Source organism: Oncorhynchus mykiss, chromosome 1, assembly GCF_013265735.2.
Source record: "Oncorhynchus mykiss isolate Arlee chromosome 1, USDA_OmykA_1.1, whole genome shotgun sequence".
In the NCBI taxonomy this organism is placed as follows: Eukaryota; Metazoa; Chordata; class Actinopteri; order Salmoniformes; family Salmonidae; genus Oncorhynchus; species Oncorhynchus mykiss.
In genome coordinates, this window is record NC_048565.1 from 31,945,707 (window position 1) to 31,971,234 (window position 25,528).

General features: G+C 43.2%; 1 protein-coding gene across 1 annotated transcript; it reads left to right on the plus strand.

Moving 5' to 3' along the window:
* The first annotated feature begins 18,857 nt into the window (after positions 1-18,857).
* LOC110520271 (ankyrin repeat domain-containing protein 34C-like) lies at positions 18,858-21,170 on the plus strand. Its single transcript, XM_021597495.2, has one exon. It carries the CDS (start codon positions 18,858-18,860, stop codon positions 20,418-20,420), a length of 1,563 nt encoding a protein of 520 aa, XP_021453170.1. The 3' UTR covers positions 20,421-21,170.
* The last annotated feature ends 4,358 nt before the right edge of the window (positions 21,171-25,528 follow it).

Here is a 25,528-nt window from a genome sequence, read left to right on the forward strand (position 1 = left end):
GGTACATAAGATGCAAGTAGTATGCCTGACAACCATCTGCCTTATAGAGGATTGTCTCCAGTATTGTTGGACATTGCTGCCTGGTATCGCTGTGACCTACGGCATTACAGTCCTAGTTTTAGCATTTGACGGTTTGATTAATGCAGGCCAATGAGAGGTTATCCATTTCAATATGGAGTTTACTGTTAATAAGCAACCAATGTTAAACCTTTAGGCTTACTGCTTCGTAAGGAGTGATATTGAGGAAAAAATGAAAAATTCAACACAGAGGACATCAAAGCACCCACTTTGCAAAATGAGTACCAAACTCCTTGTTAGATATTCACCAATCTCCTAGGATACGGCCGCCACACACAATAATCCCCCAGCAAAAATGTTGCCTGTATAAAGCTCTTGAATAATGCTCTTCTTAAACAATTACTGTTAGCCAGGAGAGGGGCAGGTGTTGGCCTGCACTGTGAGATCTGAGAGGACATCGGCAGAGTGAAGCAAGAGCGGAACCATTTCAAGGCTTCCGGTGTGACAGCATAACACATCTCAATATCAAAAGACAATAGGAAGGGGGACTGTAAATGGATCGTACATCAAGGGACATAATCTAATAAAACGAAAGAAGAAGAAATCCCTATATTATCCACTGGTTATATCCCAATAACATAAGCAGAGGATAACGGATTTGCAAAACATACCGGAAATGTTTCCCAAAACTGAAAAAGTAGAGAGGCTATATAGAGCCAGGACAAAGCTGCAGCCAGGTTCGTGCCAGTTCATCGCTGTCACTGCCTACACATTCAGTTGATGCAATCGCTGAGACACCAAATGCCATGAGAATGTCAGACTCACTTTTTAAAGAGACAACTGTCTCAGTTCCACAACCAACATCCATCTCTGCAGCAACACAAAACATATGGGATATTTCTACCTGTTATGGAAGAATATGTTAATAAATACTGTGGTGAGGTCTAAAGAAACCCCAGTTTAAGAGAGAATTCATCAAGAGAATGAAAATAGAAAGCTCTTTTGATAATAAGTAGCATTTAAACAGCTCCTTCTACAAAATATGTTCTGTAAACCTTTCAAGTCCTCTCTGTTTTAGACAGAGGCAGATTTACTTCAATAGAAGTAAACTATATATAAAGAAAGTATATGGAAATTCTGCCACACTCACTGCTGACAGGTGTATAGAAATCAAGCACTCAGCCATGCAATCTCCTTAGACAAACATTGGCAGTAGAATGGCCTTATTGAAGAGCTCAGTGACTTTCAAAGTGGCATCGTCACAGGATGGCACCTTTCCAACAAGTCAGTTCATCAAATTTCTGCCCTGCTAGCGCTGACCCAGTCAACTGTAAGTGCTGTTATTGTAAAGTGGAAACTTCTAGGAGCAACAACAGCTCAGCTGTGAAGTGGTAGACCACACAAGCTCAAAGAATGGGACCATCAAGTGCTGAAGTGCGTAGCGCATAAATATCACTACTGAGTTCCAAACTGCCTCTTGAAAAACATCAGCACAAGAACTGTTAGTCTGGAACTTCATTTTATTTTTCCTTTATTTAACTAGGCAAGTCATTTAAGAACAGATTCTTATTTACAATCACAGCCTAGAAACAGTGGGTTAACTGCCTTGTTCAGGGGCAGAACGACAGAGTTTTACCTTGTCAGCTCGGGGATTCGGTTACTCGTCCAACGTTCTAACCACTAGGCTACCTGCCGCCCCATGAGATGAGTCTCCATGGCTATGCAGCTGCACACAAGCCTAATATCGCCATGCGCAATGCCAAGTGTTGGCTGGAGTGATGTAAAGCTCACCGCCATTGGACTCTGTAGCTGTGGAAACGCTTTCTTCGGAGTGATGAATCACGCTTCACCGTCTGGCAGTGAGACGGACATATCTGAACACCACCTGCCCGAATGCACAGTGCAAACTGTCAAGTTTGGTGGAGGAGGAATAATGGTCTGCGGCTGTTTTTAATGTTTCGTGCAAGGCCCCTTAGTTCCAGTGAAGGGAACTCTTAACGCTACAGCACACAATGACATTCTAGACGATTCTGTGCTTCCAACTTTGTGGCAACAGTTTGGGGAAGAACCTTCTTGTTTCAGCATGACGATTCCCCTTGCACAAAGCGAGGTCCATGCAGAAATGGTTTGTCGAACGGTGTGGAAGAACTTGACTGGCCTGCACAGATCCCTGACCTCAACTAGGGCTGTGGAGGTCACGACATTTCATCAGCCGGTGATTGTCAAGCAAATAACTATTGGTCTCACGGTTATTGACTGTTAATTAACAAAAACACATTTAACATCTCCTGGCTTCCAAAGATGCAGACCTTTGGAATATCTACATTTAATCCATGTAAAATAGCTTACACCTTCACAATAAATCTATTATTTATTTTAGATAGGTCTAAAGAAGCATGATATGAAGAAAATGTAGTCTATTTCAGAAGAACAGAATAACATATTGTCCTTAAGTTAGGTCCATCTGGCTTTGCCAAATGGCTGTGAGCTACACTATTTCATTAAGCAGACAAGATTTGCTTAGAATTCTGTGGCATTATTTTATTTAATTTTATAATTTGAAGAATACAATTGAACAAAGTTGAATAAAATAAAAAGTATATTTTCTCAATGATTTGAGGGAGTGCGCACATGCAGCTATTGTGTGTTGAGCTGTTAACAAATAAATAGGTACTCCATTATGTTTCATTTAGAGTTATTAATGTAACTTTAGTTGTTCTACAAACATTGGCCTATACAGTGCCTTGCGAAAGTATTCGACCCCCTTGAACTTTGCGACCTTTTGCCACATTTCAGGCTTCAAACATAAAGATATAAAACTGTATTTTTTTGTGAAGAATCAACAACAAGTGGGACACAATCATGAAGTGGAACGACATTTATTGGATATTTCAAACTTTTTTAACAAATCAAAAACTGAAAAATTGGGCGTGCAAAATTATTCAGCCCCCTTAAGTTAATACTTTGTAGTGCCACCTTTTGCTGCGATTACAGCTGTAAGTCGCTTGGGGTATGTCTATCAGTTTTGCACATCGAGAGACTGACATTTTTTCCCATTCCTCCTTGCAAAACAGCTCGAGCTCAGTGAGGTTGGATGGAGAGCATTTGTGAACAGCAGTTTTCAGTTCTTTCCTCAGATTCTCGATTGGATTCAGGTCTGGACTTTGACTTGGCCATTCTAACACCTGGATATGTTTATTTTTGAACCATTCCATTGTAGATTTTGCTTTATGTTTTGGATCATTGTCTTGTTGGAAGACAAATCTCCGTCCCAGTCTCAGGTCTTTTGCAGACTCCATCAGGTTTTCTTCCAGAATGGTCCTGTATTTGGCTCCATCCATCTTCCCATCAATTTTAACCATCTTCCCTGTCCCTGCTGAAGAAAAGCAGGCCCAAACCATGATGCTGCCACCACCATGTTTGACAGTGGGGATGGTGTGTTCAGCTGTGTTGCTTTTACGCCAAACATAACGTTTTGCATTGTTGCCAAAAAGTTCAATTTTGGTTTCATCTGACCAGAGCACCTTCTTCCACATGTTTGGTGTGTCTCCCAGGTGGCTTGTGGCAAACTTTAAACGACACTTTTTATGGATATCTTTAAGAAATGGCTTTCTTCTTGCCACTCTTCCATAAAAGCCAGATTTGTGCAATATACGACTGATTGTTGTCCTATGGACAGAGTCTCCCACCTCAGCTGTAGATCTCTGCAGTTCATCCAGAGTGATCATGGGCCTCTTGGCTGCATCTCTGATCAGTATTCTCCTTGTATGAGCTGAAAGTTTAGAGGGACGGCCAGGTCTTGGTAGATTTGCAGTGGTCTGATACTCCTTCCATTTCAATATTATCGCTTGCACAGTGCTCCTTGGGATGTTTAAAGCTTGGGAAATCTTTTTGTATCCAAATCCGGCTTTAAACTTCTTCACAACAGTATCTCGGACCTGCCTGGTGTGTTGCTTGTTCTTCATGATGCTCTCTGTGCTTTTAACGGACCTCTGAGACTATCACAGTGCAGGTGCATTTATACGGAGACTTGATTACACACAGGTGGATTGTATTTATCATCATTAGTCATTTAGGTCAACATTGGATCATTCAGAGATCCTCACTGAACTTCTGGAGAGAGTTTGCTGCACTGAAAGTAAAGGGGCTGAGTAATTTTGCACGCCCAATTTTTCAGTTTTTGATTTGTTAAAAAAGTTTGAAATATCCAATAAATGTTGTTCCACTTCATGATTGTGTCCCACTTGTTGTTGATTCTTCACAAAAAAATACAGTTTTATATCTTTATGTTTGAAGCCTGAAATGTGGCAAAAGGTCGCAAAGTTCAAGGGGGCCGAATACTTTCGCAAGGCACTGTATGTTTTGAATTTTAATACGTTATAAGGCTGCATGATGCGACTCTAATGATGATTTGAAAAATGCTGCTTGAAAGGCATGAGCTCTGATTTGTTTTTTTTTTGCACAGGCTGTACACACTTCACCAGTCTCCCATTCACAATTTGACAAGCTCTTGATATTGCCTCTAATTCCACGGATGCATCCCCTTTGTGTGGTCTTAATGCACCCTAAATAAATCAATGCCCATTGTGGCCAGTGGCTGTTGTGCCCTTGGCCCGGAGTGCTGCATTGTGCCCTTCTCCCTGAGTGCTTCACACTCAGAAGCACCTCTCCCTCACATGTCTGTTTCACCTTTCTCTGTTTCTTGCTCCTGTTTCCTAGTGCTTCCCGGTTTTGACCCTTCTGCCTGCCCTGAGCCTGCCTGCCGTTCTAAACCTTGCCCCACCTCACTGGATTATTGACCCGTGCCTTCCCTGACCCTGAGACTGCCGTTCTGGACCCTTTGCACCTTCTCTGGATTACTGACCCGTGCCTTCCCTGACCCTGAGACTGCCGTTCTGGACCCTTTGCACCTTCTCTGGATTACTGACCCGTGCCTTCCCTGACCCTGAGACTGCTGTTCTGGACCCTTTGCACCTTCTCTGGATTACTGACCCGTGCCTTCCCTGACCCTGAGACTGCCGTTCTGGACCCTTTGCAAATACTCTGGATTACTGACCCGTGCCTTCCCTGACCCTGAGACTGCCATTCTGGACCCTTTGCACCTTCTCTGGATTACTGACCCGTGCCTTCCCTGACCCTGAGACTGCCGTTCTGGACCCTTTGCACCTTCTCTGGATTACTGACCCGTGCCTGCCTTTGACCTGTCGGTTGCCTGCCCCTGTATTAGAAATAAACATTTGTTTCTTTGACACTGTCTGCATCTGGGTCGTACCTGATTTGTGATAACATGATCGGGTCTTTCTTACAGGCTACAAGTGAAGACAGACACATCGGGGATGCAACTGCGCACATCCTTATCCAATTCCGAGGTGCATATTGAAGATATTGGAAGAACTGTCCACATTGACTTTGTCAGCCAACAAGATGAGTAAGCTTAACGAACAGCAAAAGAACTAGCCTATGTCAATCTACTATCCCGCATTGTACAAATTTGACCTATTCTATTCTGTGAAAGAAATGAATATTCCAAACATAGTCTGGGACAGTTGGGTATACGACAGATCCCAATTAATACAACCACTAGCATCAAAAATACTTTTTTTATGCAATGTGGCTGACGCAACAGATCAGAATGTTTAGCTTAAAATGTTAAACTATTAGGCTATTTCTTCACATTATAAGCATAGCAATGTACACATGGCAGTATGCTATAAATGTGAAAGTATAGAATGTCATATTTTTGGGGGAGGTATTTTCATACATAGCAGTTTTACCCCGGTTTTACTGTTTAGAAATGAAATCACTTCATGTATCTAGTCCTCCCATTTAAAGGTGCCATAATATTTTGGAGAAATTCACTTATGTGTATTAAAGTAGTCAAAAGTATTTGGTCCCAAATTCCTAGCCGCCATATTCCTAGTACTTGCAGTTAGTTTTGGTTGTGTTTCAGATTATGTTGTTCCCAATAGAAATGAATGGTAAATAATGTATTGTATTATTGTGGAGTCACTTTTTTGTAAATAAGAATAGAATATGTTCCCGAATACTTCTACATTCATGTGGATGCTACCATGATTACAGATAATCATGAATGAATCGTGAATAATGTTGAGTGAAAAAGTTAGAGGCACAAAAATCATAGCCCCAAGACATGCTAACCTCTCACCTTCACCAATAACTGCAAAGGTTAACCTTTTTTAGGGGGGGTATGATCTTTGTTCCTGATGATTCATAATCATGTTAGTATCCACATTAATGCAGAAGTGTTCATTAACATCTTATATTCTAATTTAGAATGGGGTGGCATATAGTCTAGTGGTTAGAGCGTTGGGCCAGTAACCGAAAGGTTCATGGCTCGAATCCCTGAGCTGAGAAGGTATAAGTCTGTTGTTCTGCACCTGAACAAGGCAGTTAACCCACTGTTCCTAGGCAGTCATTGTAAGAAATAATTTGTTCTTAAGGATCAGCCCCTTTTTTTCAATTTTCGCCTAAAATTTTTGCCTAAAATGACATACCCAAATCTGTTGCTCAGGCTCTGAAACAAGGATATACATATTCTTGGTACAATCTGAAAGGAAACACTTTGAAGTTTGTGGAAATGTGAAAGGAATGTAGTAGAATATCACCCAATTGATCTGGTAAAAGATAATACAAAGAAAAAAAAAAACATTTTGTATTTTTTTTTTGTACCATCATCTTTGAAATGCAAGAGAAAGGTCATAATGTATTATTCCAGCCCAGGTGCAATTTAGATTTTGGTCACTACATGGCATCAGTGTATGTGCAACGTTTTAGACTGATCCAATGAACCATTGCATTTATGTTCAAAATGTTGTATAAAGACTGCCCAAATGTGTCTAATTTGTTTTTTAATAACTTGTCATGTTCAATATTGTGCACTCTCCTCAAACAATAGCATGGTATTATTTCACTGTAATAGCTACTGTAAATTGGACAGTGCAGTTAGATTAACAAGAATGTAAGCTTTCTGCCAATATCCGATATGTCTATGTCCTGGGAAATCTTCTTGTTACTTACAACCTCATGCTAATCGCATTAGCCTACATTAGCTCAACCGTCCCATGGAAGGACACCGATCCCAAATATGTTTTTAACTGGCTTGCCTAGTTAAATAAAGGTAAAAAATAAATAAATAAATAAAAATGGGAGGACTTGATACAGTTGCGGCAAAATATATTGGCACCCTTGCACTTTTCATCAATAATTCCCATTTTCTTCTAAAATAAGTAAAAACAAGTAAATAAATGCTTGTATACCTTGTTACTGGATTTTCAACATTGGAGAACCAATTGTATTTTTGTAAAGTTAAATTTACAATTTTAATTAAGGAAATAAAGACATTCGGCATTAACAAAATGGAGCTAGTACTTAGTTGCACAGCCTTTGGCCAAGATAACTTCAGACAAATGATTCTTGTATCCATCAATGAGCATGTTGCACCGTTCTACTGCCAATTTGGCTCACTTTTCAGCAGCAAACTGTTCTAATTCGTCCACGTTTGAGTGGTACCCTTCACTAACTGCTTGTTAATAGAATTATATGATTAGAATGATTAGAATATTACACTCTGAAACCATATGATTGTATGAAATTGATTAGAATCATTAGACTATTTTAATGCTGTGTGTGATGTAGTCAGTAGACTACATTTTCAGCTCTCGCGTTTCTTCTTGAACTTTTCCTTGGTGCTTTTTGATGTGTGCTTGTGGTTGTTGTCCTGCTGGAAGACTCACAACCTTCAATGGGGACCCAGTTTTTGAACAATGGGATAACAATTGGACCACAAAACACCTGTTAATCTGATGATTTCATGATGCCTTGCGAAATGTTTAAGGCCGTCAGTACCAGAGGCAGCAAATCAACCCCACAGCATTATCAAAGCTCCCCATATTTGATTGTAGGGAGGGTCAGGATGCCAAGGTCTTTTGGAGTGCAATGTTCAACCCAGTGTTCAAAAACTCTGTCTCTGTTGAAGGTTGTGGAACTGCCAGAAGGACAACAACCCCAAACAAATGCACCATGGAATGGTTCAAGAAAAAAAACGCTGAATTGTTCTGGAGTGGCCAGCGAAGAGTCCAGATCTGAATCCCATCCATAACCTGTGGAGAGATAAAATCAGCAGCTGGTGAAGGGCACCCCTCAAATATTGAAGAATTAGAGCAGTTTGCAGCTGAAAAGTGGGCCAAATTGCCAGTAGAAAGGTGCAGCAAGCTACAAGAAAAAATAACTGCCAACAAATGTTTATCTTGGCCAATGGCTGTGCAACCAAGTATTAGCTCCAGGGTGCCAATACTTTTGTCCAGACCATTTGTCTTTATTTTCAAAAAATAAAATGGTAAACTTAAGTTTACAAAAAAATTGCATTGTTGGAAATCCAATAACATTGTAACTAAACATGTATTTAAATTGTTTTAATTATTTTAGAGGATATTTGAATTATTTAAGAAAAGTGAAAGGGTGACAATATATTTGTCTGCAACTGTACATAAAGTGATTTCATTTCTAAAACGGTAAGACTGGGGTAAAATGGATATGTATAAACATACCCTCAAATAAAAGATGACATTCTGTACTGTCACATCATATGAAATATTTGATTTCAAATCCAAAATGATGGAGTATAGGGCCAAATGTACATCATAAATTGGCATGGCATCTGAGTAGAATTCAAATTTCAACTGTCTCACTCAGTTTCATGTTGATCTCAGTTGATCATAAAAAAAGACAATGCTAAACTAGTACAGAGATCTAACTTGTACATTGTTATTTTGGGACATGTCTTGCTGTTTCCTACCATTAGATGTGATTCCATATGACTGTATCTTGGGAAACCCTCCAGATCTCTTGGGATGTCATACTGTACTTGTTGTGGGTTGTCTAATTAAAACAAAATAAACTCTCAACTGTCTTAATTTTGAAAGATGTTGTTTCATTTATATCAAGCTTGAACTTTTCATAGGTATGATCCAGAAATACACCCCTGTTCTTTTAGCCCATCGAGAAGCATTGCATGATATCAGAGTCGAGAGACAAAATGCTGTATTTAAAAGGAGGCAGTGCAGCAGGTGTGATGTTAGCCAATTAAACTCAACTCCAGGATGTACTTCACATCAACTGAGTTGAGAGGCGACCAATGTTCCCTCTCATGTTTTTCATCACTGAGCAAACTTAATCTCTGCTGAGCGCAAACTTGAACATTGTGAAAATCCTGTGCAACTTCCGGTGCGCGTTTACTGTGACCACTGAGGCTGTACCTGCTTTAAGTTACAGTTTTAACAGTGGCCAAGTAGACTAATGTGGTTATTTGATCATAATGTAGGCCTACCAGAGTGGCCCACCATAAAAAACTAAATGGATCCCATAAAATATTAACAAAGAAATAGCTGATCTGTCAACAAGTCTACTGTAGCAGCAAATGTGTGGTGTTCAATGTTGGCCTACATTCCATGAGACTTTTGAAAAAGGCTTGACATTAATCTGCTTATCCACTTGTCCTTCAGACAAGGAGGTGACTGAACATGTTGTGTTGTTTGATGCAAGAAACCCCTTTACAAAATAAAATACATTATTATTCCCATAACATTATTAGAGAGAATCAGACACATGATGCTACCATCTGTCTTTTGGCTACTTAGCTTATTCAAGACTGTCTCAAAATACAACACTGCCCCTATAAGTTATAAAAAAAAAGGTCTCAAAGATGGCTAGAAAAGCGCACATTATGTGCTCTTGTAGGAAATAACCACTCCCCCATTGTTGACTAGAAATCAGCTATAACTGGGATAATAACTCACTAACTAGCAAAGAATATGAACAAATGTGCACAGGTGGCAACATGCAGCTCTCACTTTGACATAAAAACAAGCTCATCTACTCATGCTATAAACACAGTCTAGCTCAAAGTGAATGGCACAGATCCATATATGTCAACAACTATTTGCATGTACGTTTACTGCAGCTTTGATTGGTTATGACTCACCAGTCTGTGTAGAGTACAGGCCTGAGTCATCCCAGTCAATGCAATATAATCCTACTCCAATGCGCTCTGCCTACTAGAAAATCTCTTGCACAGTTTTTTATACTATGTCTTGCATAGTTTGTTTTGTTTTGGTAGGTAACATTGAAAGTGGCTAATATTCCGTTGATTCGATCACAATTCCCACAGTAAAGGGAAATGTTGATAGTGTTAACTAAAGGGGAAAACTAGAAAGTTGAGTGAAGTTCACTCTCATGCATCTCTGCATGAGCAGAAATGTCTTCTGCGTGGCGCGCATTCGTGCAGCTTAGAGGGAACATTGGCATGACTAGTGTGTGCCGACATCACATGAAAAAAACTACAGATTTCAGCAAACAAAAATACTGTGTATTTGCACGCTATTCTTTTGGTGCTGAAATACGTAGTTTTTATCTAAACTTAATTTTATGTGACGTCGGAGCTCCAGTCCACCCACACTAGTTGCCGCTGAACTTCGTGGATGGGATGTATATCAGGGAGTTGAGTTTAATTGGCTAGTGCGATGTAAGATATCTGAAGATGGGAACTGCTCCCATGGGTGACAGCGCTTATTCTCTCTGTTTTAATTATTTATTTCCCCTTTAATATGCTGCAGACGACAGCAGCGTTGGGGCAAAGATCATATGGAGACTGCTGATGTCTGTAGTTCCCAAGTTAATGAACGTGCTTAGACCGGTAAGCTTGGGGAATATGGCTTTGCCCTGTGTTATGATCCCCACTCCATAATCTACCTCCTTGAAGTGGCACCAGTGTGGATATGTTACGGTTAGTGAATGAGGACCCAAAAGCGACTTAACGTAAACAGAGCTTCTTTAATAGCAAAACAAACGTAGGCTCAGATGGACCGGCAGATTCCGACAGGACAGGACAAGGTTGCAGCAAACATGACGATAGTCTGGTTCAGGCATGAACAACACAAACAAGAATCCGACAAAGACAGGAGCAGAAACAGAGAGAGATATAGAGGACTAATCAGAGGGAAAAAGGGAACAGGTGGGAAAAGGGGTAACGAGGTAGTTAGGAGGAGACAAGGCACAGCTGGGGAAAAGAGGGGGAGAAAAGGTAACCTAACACGACCAGCAGAGGGAGACAGGGTGAAAGGAAAGGACAGAAACAAGACACAACATGACAATACATGACAGTACCCCCCCACTCACCGAGCGCCTCCTGGCGCACTCGAGGAGGAAACCTGGCGGCAACGGAGGAAATCCTCGATCAGCGCACGGTCCAGCACGTCCCGAGAGGGAACCCAACTCCTCTCCTCAGGACCGTACCCCTCCCAATCTACGAGGTACTGGTGACCACGGCCCCGAGGACGCATGTCCAAAATCCTACGGACCCTGTAGATGGGTGCGCCCTCGACAAGGATGGGGGGGGGGGGGGGGAAGACGAGCGGGGGCGCGAAGAACGGGCTTGATACAGGAGACATGGAAGACCGGGTGGACGCGACGAAGGTATCGCGGAAGAAGAAGTCGAACTGCGACAGGATTAATGACCCGAGAAATACGGAACGGACCAATGAACCGCGGGGTCAACTTGCGAGAAGCCGTCTTAAGGGGAAGGTTCTGAGTGGAGAGCCAAACTCTCTGACCGCGACAATATCTAGGACTCTTAGTTCTACGCTTATTAGCAGCCCTCACAGTCTGCGTCCTATAACGGCAAAGTGCAGACCTGACCCTCTTCCAGGTGCGCTCGCAACGTTGGACAAAAGCCTGAGCGGAGGGGACGCTGGACTCGGCGAACTGAGATGAGAACAGCGGAGGCTGGTACCCGAGGCTACTCTGAAAAGGAGATAGCCCGGTCGCAGACGAAGGAAGCGAGTTGTGGGCGTATTCTGCCCAGGGGAGCTGTTCTGACCAAGACGCAGGGTTGCGAAAAGAAAGACTGCGTAAGATGCGACCAATAGTCTGATTGGCCCGTTCTGCTTGACCGTTAGACTGGGGGTGAAAGCCGGAAGAGAGACTGACGGAAGCCCCAATCAAACGGCAAAACTCCCTCCAAAATTGAGACGTGAATTGCGGACCTCTGTCCGAAACGACGTCTGACGGAAGGCCATGAATTCTGAAAACATTCTCGATGATGATTTGTGCCGTCTCTTTAGCAGAAGGAAGCTTAGCAAGGGGAATGAAATGAGCCGCCTTAGAGAACCTATCGACAACCGTAAGAATAACAGTCTTCCCCGCTGACGAAGGCAGTCCGGTGACAAAATCTAAGGCGATGTGAGACCACGGTCGAGAGGGAATGGGAAGCGGCCTGAGACGGCCGGCAGGAGGGGAGTTACCGGACTTAGTCTGCGCGCAGACCGAACAAGCAGCCACGAAACGACGCGTGTCATGCTCCCGGGTGGGCCACCAAAAACGCTGGCGAATGGAAGCAAGCGTACCCCGAACGCCAGGGTGGCCGGCTAACTTGGCAGAGTGAGCCCACTGAAGAACGGCCAGACGAGTAGGAACGGGAACGAAAAGAAGGTTCCTAGGACAAGCGCGCGGCGACGGAGTGTGAGTGAGCGCTTGCTTTACCTGCCTCTCAATTCCCCAGACAGTCAACCCGACAACACGCCCCTCAGGGAGAATCCCCTCGGGGTCAGTGGAGGCTACTGAAGAACTGAAGAGACGAGATAAAGCATCAGGCTTGGTGTTCTTAGAGCCCGGACGATAAGAAATCACGAACTCGAAACGAGCGAAAAACAGCGCCCAACGCGCCTGACGCGCATTAAGTCGTTTGGCAGAACGGATGTACTCAAGGTTCCTATGGTCAGTCCAAACGACAAAAGGAACGGTCGCCCCCTCCAACCACTGTCGCCATTCGCCTAGGGCTAACCGGATGGCGAGCAGTTCGCGGTTTCCCACATCATAGTTACGTTCCGACGGCGACAGGCGATGAGAAAAATACGCGCATGGGTGGACCTTGTCGTCAGAGAGGGAGCGCTGAGAAAGAATGGCTCCCACGCCCACCTCTGACGCGTCAACCTCGACAACGAACTGTCTAGAGACGTCAGGTGTAACAAGGATAGGAGCGGATGTAAAACGATTCTTGAGGAGATCAAAAGCTCCCTGGGCGGAAACGGACCACTTAAAGCACGTCTTGACAGAAGTAAGGGCTGTGAGAGGAGCTGCCACCTGACCGAAATTACGGATGAAACGACGATAGAAGTTCGCGAAGCCGAGAAAGCGCTGCAGCTCGACGCGTGACTTAGGGGCGGGCCAATCAATGACAGCTTGGACCTTAGCGGGATCCATCTTAATGCCTTCAGCGGAAATAACAGAACCGAGAAATGTGACGGAGGAGGCATGAAAAGTGCACTTCTCAACCTTCACAAAAAGACAATTCTCTAAAAGGCGCTGGAGGACACGTCGAACGTGCTGAACATGAATCTGGAGTGACGGTGAAAAAATCAGGATATCGTCAAGGTAAACGAAAACAAAGATGTTCAGCATGTCTCTCAGGACATCATTGACTAATGCCTGAAAGACAGCTGGAGCGTTAGCGAGGCCGAAAGGAAGAACCCGGTATTCAAAGTGCCCTAACGGAGTGTTAAACGCCGTCTTCCACTCGTCCCCCTCCCTGATGCGCACGAGATGGTAAGCGTTACGAAGGTCCAACTTAGTGAAAAACCTGGCTCCCTGCAGGATCTCGAAGGCTGAAGACATAAGAGGAAGCGGATAACGATTCTTCACTGTTATGTCATTCAGCCCTCGATAATTTATGCAGGGGCGCAGGGACCCGTCCTTCTTCTTAACAAAAAAAAACCCCGCTCCGGCGGGAGAGGAGGAGGGGACTATGGTACCGGCGGCAAGAGCTACAGACAAATAATCTTCGAGAGCCTTACGTTCGGGAGCCGACAGAGAGTATAGTCTACCCCGGGGGGGGAGTGGTTCCCGGAAGGAGATCAATACTACAATCATACGACCGGTGTGGGGGAAGAGAGGTGGCCCTGGACCGACTGAACACCGTGCGCAGATCGTGATATTCCTCCGGCACCCCTGTCAAATCACCAGGCTCCTCCTGTGAAGAAGAGACAGAGGAAACAGGAGGGATAGCAGACATTAAACATTTCACATGACAAGAGACGTTCCAGGAGAGGATAGAATTACTAGACCAATTAATGGAAGGATTATGACAAACTAGCCAGGGATGGCCCAAAACAACAGGTGTAAAAGGTGAACGAAAAATTAAAAAAGAAATGGTTTCGCTATGATTACCAGAAACAGTGAGGGTTAAAGGTAGCGTCTCACGCTGAATCCTGGGGAGAGGACTACCATCCAGGGCGAACAAGGCCGTGGACTCCCTTAACTGTCTGAGAGGAATGTCATGTTCCCGAGCCCAGGTCTCGTCCATAAAACAGCCCTCCGCCCCAGAGTCTATTAAGGCACTGCAGGAAGCTGACGAACCGGTCCAGCGTAGATGGACCGACAAGGTAGTGCAGGATCTTGAAGGAGAGACAGGAGTAGTAGCGCTCACCAGTAGCCCTCCGCTTACTGATGAGCTCTGGCTTTTACTGGACATGAAGTGACAAAATGACCAGCAGAACCGCAATAGAGACAGAGGCGGTTGGTGATTCTCCGTTCCCTCTCCTTAGTCGAGATGCGGATACCTCCCAGCTGCATAGGCTCAGCACCCGAGCCGGCAGAGGAAGATGGTAGTGATGCGGAGAGGGGGGCAACGGAGAACGCAAGCTCCTTTCCACGAGCTCGGTGACGAAGATCAACCCGTCGCTCAATGCGAATAGCGAGTTCAATCAAGGAATCCACGCTGGAAGGAACCTCCCGGGAGAGAATCTCATCCTTTACCTCTGCGCGGAGACCCTCCAGAAAACGAGCGAGCAAAGCCGGCTCGTTCCAGCCACTGGAGGCAGCAAGAGTGCGAAACTCAATAGAGTAGTCTGTTATGGATCGATTACCTTGACATAGGGAGGACAGGACCCTGGAAGCCTCCTCCCCAAAAACAGATCGATCAAAAACCCGTATCATCTCCTCCTTAAAGTCCTGATACTGGTTAGTACACTCAGCCCTTGCCTCCCAGATTGCCGTGCCCCACTCACGAGCCCGTCCAATAAGGAGAGATATGACGTAGGCGACACGAGCAGTGCTCCTGGAGTAAGTGTTGGGCTGGAGAGAAAACACAATATCACACTGGGTGAGGAACGAGCGGCATTCAGTGGGCTCCCCAGAGTAACACGGCGGGTTATTGATTCTGGGCTCCGGAGATTCGAAAGCCCTGGAAGTGGCCGGTGGATCGAGGCGGAGATGGTGAACCTGTTCTGTGAGGTTGGAGACTTGGGTGGCCAGGGTCTCAACGGCATGTCGAGCAGCAGACAATTCCTGCTCGTGTCTGCCTAGCATCGCTCCCTGGATCTCGACGGCTGAGTGGAGAGGATCCGAAGTCGCTGGGTCCATTCTTGGTCGGATTCTTCTGTTACGGTTAGTGAATGAGGACCCAAAAGCGACTTAACGTAAACAGAGCTTCTTTAATAGCAAAACAAATGTAGGCTCAGATGGACCGGCAGATTCCGACAGGACAGGACAAGGTTGCAGCAAACATGACGATAGTCTGGTTCAGGCATGAACAACACAAACAAGAATCCGACAAAGACAGGAGCAGAAACAGAGAGAGATATAGAGGACTAATCAGAGGGAAAAAGGGAACAGGTGGGAAAAGGGGTAACGAGGTAGTTAGGAGGAGACAAGGCACAGCTGGGGAAAAGAGGGGGAGAAAAGGTAACCTAACACGACCAGCAGAGGGAGACAGGGTGAAAGGAAAGGACAGAAACAAGACACAACATGACAATACATGACAGGATAGACTAGCCCCTCACCTCAAAATGGTACAGACTGTGTCTTATTTCAGCATCTACATTATTCCAATTATCATGGTATATTACAGCCTCCCTGCTTAAGTCCACCAACAAAGATCCCTTTTTGTTGCTTGACAACACTCATCAGAAGGCCTTGACTCCATTATATTTTACCTTTTTTTTTTTACCTCTCAGAGATCTACATCTAGGCAATGCCCTTTCCTTGGATTACCTCTCCTTTTTAAGTGATGTCTGTACCAAGAACCATGTGGACTGTTCCTACACAGAATAGCCAGACAGCCATAATGACTTTCTATCAGTTCCTGGGATGAACACGAGCATGGAAGTAGGTGACTCCCTGCTGTTCCATAAACCACATCTCCCGTGTGCCTCCCTGGTAAATAACAACATTTCCCAGGAGTCTGTCAAGCAATCACTAGGGGGGAAATCACTGACATCCTTGACTGTTAAAGTCCTGCAACATCAGAGTAGTGATAAATCTGTCCCCTATGAGGAAAAATGCAGGGGTCATAAGGGCTAATGATCAATGGGCTTTGGGATTCTTTGTGCAAATGGAAAACATCATCAACAAATACATTCGGGTAAATGACATAATAGCCCTCCTGTTTCTTGGTGCAATGTTATTGTTCTGATTACCTGTTCCTTGCAAAGCTGAGAACTCCATAGCTCTCATCAGGAACTGCTTCTCTGCTGTCTCATAGCAACCTATAAATAGAAATGTCCCTATTAGGCAGTATGGCTGTGATGGCTGGAACAAGTTGTGGCCTCTTTAATTGTGCTGTAAACATGTCCTGTTTTCAAGATTATGATTTACCCATTATTTTTGCAATATAATAAATCCAAGACAAAAATGTCAAAAAACATCTGCAATGTGTATTCAAGAAATAAACATGAGTGTATTTGTCTTTGTGGTCAGGAGGGCTAAATATTGCAACCAAATTACAATTTTGATGTCTTGGACATGTAGACACCCTGACATGATTAGGCTACTGAACCTAACTTCAGCACAAGTTTTCCACTTCTGTCATAGGGCAGACAAGTGACAGCCACCTTCCCTGGCTCAACATCTGTGATGTTAATATGAATGATCACATGAAACTGTATAACTTCCAGTGTACAAAAATATTAAATTATACTTTTTGTATATACTGAATCTTGATTCTCCCTATGTTGTGGAAGTGAGACATAGGCTAATCTCTAAAAATGTTTTGTCATTATATGCTGTAAAAAATGTGTTATAAAACTGTGAACCTTTCCATTTTATTGGAAGGTAGAACTGGATTGTTTGTGTGATGGTTCTTACCAGACGCAATCTTTATTTTTGTCGACTCTGACGTCAAGAAAATGCACGTTTCATTCACCAGGCAAAAAAAAAGAAAGTTATTTACAACCTCAGTATCTTGAGGTTGTGGTTATTGAACGCGCAGTGAAAGGAATGCCGCCTAATGGATTGATTTAGAACGTTTCCATAACAAAAGCGAGGAGCATGATGCGCTACGCTCCCAGAGCTCGGAACCTAAACCAGGACAGTAAGCTCCGAATAAACTCCGAATAAATCCAGGGATTATAAAGAAGAACCTTGTATTTTCATTTTTTTCCCATTATGTTTCAGGGTCGCTAATGACAAAACATTGGGACACCTTTGAACATGACAAGCCTGCATCAGGTAAGATAAGTGGTGGAATGACAGTTACACCTTCTTGATATCTTGAACATAAGAATATGTGGATTAATGCAGGTCATTTTCACAGAAAACGTAAATAGTCTACATATTAATATATATATATATATATATATATTAAATCCCACACACCTTTTTGAGTAGACAAGTATATTATAATTCGATAATGGAAGATAGTTTGTTTAGCTAATGAGAATATTAAATGTGAGGAGTCCATGGTTATGTGAAGAGTCAAAATAACACATTAAATTGTGGTCCTTCGGGTTACTTCTGCTGATAACAAGTTTACTGTTATTTTAACGACATAAAGGAATCATAGTAAGTACTATATGTCTGTAAAAAAAAGTCGCCTAAATTGTACAACAGATCAGGAATTTTGTATTGAAACGTTTTCTAACAGATGCGCATCTCTAACACAAGTTATCCAAAATGAGGACCATGGACAGCGACGCGGTATAGCCTAGTCTAATGGTAATCTATTAAACAGATAATGCACGTTAGGTAGCCTACCCGAAGAAGATACATCTTAGTTGTCGTTGAATCGAGTAAGAAAAAATTATCTGAACATTACATAGATGTTTTTGCTGAAAACATGTGACCCAACTCTTCAACTCTTCTAGGATGATTAGCGCTTATGGTGACGATGTTTTTTTCCACAACCATATGATTATCTCAATATGTCATGTCATTTATTATTGGTATTTAATGATCGAAAAGTTCAGCTAATTCATTTATAGGCTTAGATCTGGGATTAATTGGTCAATTACAGAGCAACAATAACAAAATAACATTACAATATTGAATACTAGGCTATTGTCCATCAATATCTAACAAGCAATACATTCAAGATAAATGGCTTGATTACATATAGGCTATAATGCACAATCTTCCATCTAATTGATGTTTTACACAGGGAGATGGAAGCTTACAGAAGATACATGTGACAAGTTTTGACCACTATTCACAAAATTATATATTTTTTCGTTGCCACTAGCACAGTTTACTGTTTTGACAATAAAACTACCTAAATAGGTATAAAGTTCCTTCCACAATTTCCATACCTGTTCATGTCTTAATAAAATAGATTTTTAGAACACAGATTGCCTCCTGGTGGTAGTCTTGGGAGAGGCTTGGAAAGTATCCATTGTGCTTGTGTGTTTGTGATAATACTAGATGGATGAATCAGTAAGCCGACCTATATATTAAGCAAAATATCATGCAAAATAATCTATGCTTTGTTTGAAGGGCTGCAGGTAGTGACTGTCTTTCACCACTGAGGGAGGGCACTATCTGTGTATGTCTTGGTGATGATGGCAGACATACTAGAGCTGCGGACAGACGGGAACTCTCTCCTGAAGGCGGTGTGGCTCCGACGCCTGCGGCTCACCAGGCTCCTGCTGGATGGGGGTGCCTACATCAATGAGAGCAACGAGCGAGGAGAGACACCGCTCATGGTGGCCTGCATGTCCAAACACAGCGACCCGCAGAGCGTCAGTAAGGCAAAACTGGTTAAGTACCTACTGGATAACAAGGCTGATCCCAACATCCAGGATAAAGCAGGCCGGACGGCCCTGATGCACGCCTGCAGCCAGAGGGCGGGACATGAGGTGGTGTCCCACCTGTTGACCAATGGGGCAGACCCAAGTCTGGAAGACAGGAGTGGGGCCTCTGCTCTGGTCTATGCCATTAACGGAGACGATAAGGAGACCCTAAAGGGTCTCCTAGACGCATGTAAAGCCAAGGGCAAAGAGGTCATCATTATCACCACAGACAAGTCACCCTCTGGCACCAAAACCACCAAGCAGTACCTGAATGCCCCCCCTTCCACAGAGCTAGAGGATAAGTGCTCCGCTGCATTCTGCACCACTCCCTCTGACATTGAACTCAACACCTCCTCATCACCTAACTCAGCCGAGCAGCACAACACGATCTTCAGTTTCCAGACAAAGTTGAAAACATCATCCAGCACAGCAGCAAAGCTTCCCAATGGGCCGACTTCTCCCACGCGGCGACCAGCCAACCCCAAGCGTGCTCGTTTACCCCAGCTGAAACGTCTGCAGTCAGAGCCCTGGGGGCTGATCGCTCCCTCCGTCCTCGCTCCAGCTGCGGCCCACGAGGAGAGTAAAAGAACGTCCTCTGATGAGGACGTTGTCACAGGCATCAATGGACTTTCTCTGTCCAAGAGATCGACTCTGTCTCGACAAAACAGTGTGAATGGCAAGGATGTGTTGTTTCCACAAATTTCGTCCTCATTATCTGTCCCTCCAACTTCCAAATCGGCATATGAGAAGAGTCTGTGTCAGCAGCACCAGCCCCTAGCCCGGCGTAGCACCGTCCCTGCAGAGCAGGACAGTAGCAGTAACACTGGGCCAGCCAGTTTGAGAGACACAGTCTACAGGAGATGGCTGGGCACTGACCACTATGACTCAGACTTCCAGCTGTACTCAGACTGTTGCATGCTGGACTCTCCTAAGGTTCCTCTAGAAAGGAAGAAACTCAACGGATCTCCGTTAGCCATTCTGACCAACTCCACTGACATCAACAACAGCACGTCATCTCCCAGCACAGCACGACGGTGCGCACCAGGCCTCCTGGAGAGGCGAGGCTCAGGGACTCTGCTGCTGGACTACATTTCCCATACCCGGCCTGGCCATCTACCCCCCCTGAACTTCAACCCCAACCCTCCTATACCTGACATTGGAACCAGCAGCAAGCCCTCATCCCCTCTTGCCTCAGGTTTCAGATCAATAGCTCCAGTAGCAGCAAACTCACCAAATAGAGGCCAGCTCAAGTCAAAGAAGAAACTTGTAAGGAGGCACTCTATGCAAGTGGAGCAAATGAAACAACTCTCTGCTTTTGAGGAGCTGTAGTGGGACTCATTGTTTGTAGACGTAGCAATGTTCACCACATAAAAAAAAATGTAACCTTTCTAAAGAAAATGTCCTGATTTTGTAGATTTTTTTTATTTCAACCTTTCCTCTTAGAAAATCAGTGGAACAAGAATATAGCTTGCTTATACAGTTGTAAATGTTATTAATGCTCTTAGAATATCAGCACCACCTATTCAACATTACAGGTTAGACACTAGCAACATCTCAAGGTAACAACTGATGGCTGAGAGATTCAAAAGCATTACATTTCTAGACAATTAAAAATCACAAAAACTATTTGAATGTAACCGTATGAATAACAATTATTTGTTGGGCCATCAAGTCCTTTAGATGTGCAATCCTAAGAACACATACAGTAGGAAATACATGTGTAGCCAACAAACCAGATGGTTGTGTAGAATTATGTTATTCATTCAAAATGCAGGTGGGCTAACTAGAAATACAAAAAAATGTGTTATGTTTTGTATGTTGTAGCTCTAGTATGAAAGGGAGTTTGACTGTTTTGTAGCAAATTTGTATACAGTGCCTTCAAGACAATTATCGGAAAAGAAGGTGGATCAAAAAGTTATTTATAAGTCCCAATGCAACCAAAGGGTGTTTTGTTTTAGTGCCGTTGGTTTCCTGCCCAATATGAAAGGCTAAGAAAACGTACAAATCCTATGACTTATATGCCTTAAGTACAATTAAAGAGATTATGGAAATCAGCACTTCATTATCGTAAATTCTAAATTGCCCAAGAGAAAAATAAAATGTTGTTTCTCCAAATGTTTTGTAGATATAGCAGGGCATGTATTTTCATACATTAGTTCCATGACAAAACAACACAAATTCAGCAAAAAAAGCAACTGCGTTTATTTTCAGCAAACTCAACATGTGTAAATATTTGTATGAACATAACAAGATTCAACAACTGAGACATAAGCTGAACAAGTTCCACAGACATGTGACTAACGTAAACGGAATAATGTGTCCCTGAATAAAGGGAGGGGTCAAAAGTAACAGTCAGTATCTGGTGTGGCCACCAGCTGCATTAAGTACTGCAGTGCATTTCCTTCTCATGGACTGCACCAGATTTGCCAGTTCTTGCTGTGAGATGTTACCCCACTCTTCCACCAAGGCACTTGCAAGTGGCCCTGGCCCTCACCATCCGATTCAAAGGGTGCCAGATGTGCTCAATGGGATTGAGATCCGTGCTCTTCGCTGGCCATGGTAGAACACTGACATTCCTGTCTTGCAGGAAATCACACACAGAACGAGCAGTATGGCTGGTGGCATTGTCATGCAGGAAGGGTACCACATGAGGGAGGAGGATGTCTTCTCTGTAACGCACAGCGTTGAGATTGCCTGCAATGACAACAAGCTCAGTCCGATGATGCTGTTACACACCGCCCCAGACCGTGACGAACCCTCCACCTCCAAATCGATCCCGCTCCAGAGTGTGTAACGCTCATTCCTTCGATGATAAACGCAAATCCGACCATCACCCATGGTGAGACAAAACAGCGACTCGTCAGTGAAGAGCACTTTTTGCCAGTCCTGTCGACGGAAGAGCACTTTTTGCCAGTCCTGGTCCAGCGACGGTGGGTTTGTGCCAATAGGCGACGTTGTTGCCGGTGATGTCTGGTGAGGACCGGCCTTACAACAGGCCTACAAGCACTCAGTCCAGCCTCTTTCAGCCTATTGCGGACAGTCTGAGTACTGATGGAGGGATTGTGCATTTCTGGTGTAACTCGGGCAGTTGTTGTTGCCATCCTGTACCTGTCCCGCAGGTGTGATGTTCAGATGTACCGATCCTGTGCAGGTGTTGTTACACGTGGTCTGCCACTGCGAGGAAGATCAGCTATCTGTCCTGTCTCCCTGTAGCTCTGTCTTAGGTGTCTCACAGTACGGACATTGCAATTTATTGCCTTGGCCACATCTGCAGTCCTCATGTCTCCTTGCAGCATGCCTAAGGCACGTTCACACAGATGAGCAGGTACCCTGGGCATCTTTCTTTTGGTGTTTTTCAGAGTCAGTAAAAAGGCCTATTTAGTGTCCTAAGTTTTCATAACTGTGACCTTAATTGCCTACCATCTGTAAGCTGTTAGTGTCTTAACGACCATTCCACAGGTGCATGTTCATTAATTGTTTATGGTTCATTGAACAAGCATGGGAAACAGTGATTAAACCCTTTACAATGAAGATCTGTGAAGTTATTTGGATTTTTACAAACTATCTTTGAAAGACAGGGTCCTGAAAAAGGGACGTTCCTTTTTTTGCTGAGTTACATATCTGGACACTACAAACGTAAATACAGACTTTAGTGGTTGTTGTTCCTCTAGAATATAATTTACACTTATGGCAATTTAAGTAAAAGTTAATACAGCTGCCATGTAACTTAACTGTAAGACATTCCTTCTGATTAAACATTAACATATTTTGATGCATAGTATTTTTGTATGTAGTTTGCTGTATATTCTAAATAAATGTCTCTAAGCACTTGTCATTCAACAGTTTCTTACCAAATGCAATGATATTTGAACGCATTTCACTTACAGAGTTCATCATCATCAGATGGTAATATGTGTTGACTGCTGTGTATAGTTTCATTCTAAAGGCTAGGCCAGTCCTGGTGGTAATCAGGTCCATCATGCCAGACCAACCATGGAAGCACTTAAGTCCCACAGCTTCTGGCAGCTGCCCTGAGGACCCACAGTTTTTGAGGTGCAGTCACTTTAGCTAGGATAGAAAACAAAGTCAACTGCAATGTCTCTCCTGCCCTCTATCCACCATTCATAGTGACAATAGCAGTAGGTGGATGGTTCGTATTTATGAATGTCTTATTCAATGCGTCTCTATGGGCTATAGTAGTAAAGGTCAAAGAAAACATTATATCCCCCCAAAAATATATACTTTTTCTACACCTAAAGGGGTCCTAAATATGACCATCTTAAAACAATTCCATGTGTTAGCTTAATGCATATGTTCAGAGAGAGATGAAGCCTGGGCCAAGTACCATAGAACCAAAGATCAGAATGATTGGAAATCATATAGAAAATTAAGAAACGCCAGTAAAACTAAAATTAGAAATGCAAAAGCCTCGTTCTATATGGATAGTCTTATAAATAATTCAAAAACAAGCACAGCAGTTTTGGAAATACACATATTGTATTACCTTTTAAATAGGTTAACTAACCAACCCATTCAGCAACTAATCCTCCAGGACAGTCATGAGCCAGCAGATATAGCTGCTGTTTTTAATCACTATTTCTCACCTATTAGCTCATCTGTTACCTCAAATAATAATTCTACCCACAATTCCATTAATGCTACAGTGCCTTCGGAAAATTCAGACCCCTTCCCTTTTTCCACACTTTGTGAAGTTACAGCCTTATTCTAAAATTGATTAAATAACACATTTTAGTTATCAATCTACACACAATAACCCATAATTCCAAAGGAAAAACAGGTTTATAGAAATGTTTGTACATTTACAAATGTTTTTAAACTGAAATACCTTATTTACATAAGTATTCAGACCCTTTGCAATGAGACTCGAAATTGAGCTCAGGTGCATCCTGTTTCCATTTATAATCCCAGAGATGTTTCTACAACTTGATTGGAGTCCACCTGTGGTGAATTCAATTGATTGGACATGATGTGGAAAGGCATACACCTGTCTATGTAAGGTCCAACAGTTGACAGTGCATGTCAGAACAAGAACCAAGTCATGAAGTCAAAGGAATTATCCGTAGAACTCTGAGACAGCATTATTTTTTACTATTTTTTATTTATTTAACCTTTATTTATACAGTTTTTTCCTCATTGAGATAACATCTCTTTTCCAAGAGAGACCTGATCCAATAGCAGCAGGGGGAACAACGTTTCAGACAAAACAACTTACATACACTAACATAACATTAAACAAAACTATAAACACACATACAGTACAACAATTACATATTACATTAAAAACACAAACATCTTGACTAAAAACAGCTGGCCTAAAAACAATTACATTATTATTACAATTATGTTGAGGCACAGTTCTGGGGAAGGGTACCAAAAAATGTCTGCAATATTGAAGGTCCCCAAGAACACAATGTCCTCCATCATTCTTAAATGGAAGAATTTTGGAACCAACAAGACTCTTCCTAGAGCTGGCCGCCCGGCCAAACTGAGCAATCGGGGTTGAAGGGACTTGGTCATGGAGGTGACCAAGAACCCAATGGTCACACTGACATAGCTCTAGAGTTCCTCTAGTTCCTCCACCAATCTGGCCAGATGTAAGCCACTCCTCAGTAAAAGGCACATGACAGCCTGCTTGGAGTTTGCCAAAAGGCACCTAAAGGACTCTCAGACCATGAGAAACAAGATGCTCTGCTCTGATGAACACAAGATTGAACTCTTTGGCCTAAATGCCAAGCATCACTTCTGGAGGAAATCTGGCACCATCTCTACGATTAAGCATGGTGGTGGCAGCATCATGCTGTGGGGATGTTTTTCAGTGGCAGGGACTGGGAGACTAGTCAGGATGGAGGGAAAAATGAACAGAGCAAAGTACAGAGAGATCCTTGATGAAAACCTGCTCCAGAGCGCTCAGGACCTCAGACTGGGGCAAAGGTTCACCTTCCAACAGGACAACAACCCTACGCACACAGCCAAGACAATGCAGGAGTGGCTTCAGGACAAGTCTCTGAATGTCCTTGCGTGGCCCAGTCAGAGCCCAGACTTAAACCCGATCTAACATCTCTGGAGAGACCTGAAAATGGCTGTGCAGCGACACTCCCCATCCAACCTGACGGTGCTTGAGAGCTTCTGCAGTGAAGAATGGGAGAAACTCCCCAAATATAGGTATGCCAAGCTTGTAGCGTCATACCCATGAAGATTTGAGGCTATAATCGCTGCCAAAGGTGCTTCAACAAAGTAAAGGGTCTGAATACTTAAGTAAATGTGATATTTCAGTTTTTTTTTATACATTTGCAAACATTTCTAAAAACATATTTTCACTTTGTCATTATGGGGTATTGTGTGTAGATTGATGAGAATAAGAATAGAAAAAAATCATCCATCACAAAATAAGGCTGTAAAGTAACAAAACGTGATAA

Excerpts from the sequence above, each read along its gene's own strand:
- LOC110520271 (XM_021597495.2), top strand. The coding sequence starts at position 18,858 with ATGATGGCAGACATACTAGAGCTGCGGACAGACGGGAACTCTCTCCTG.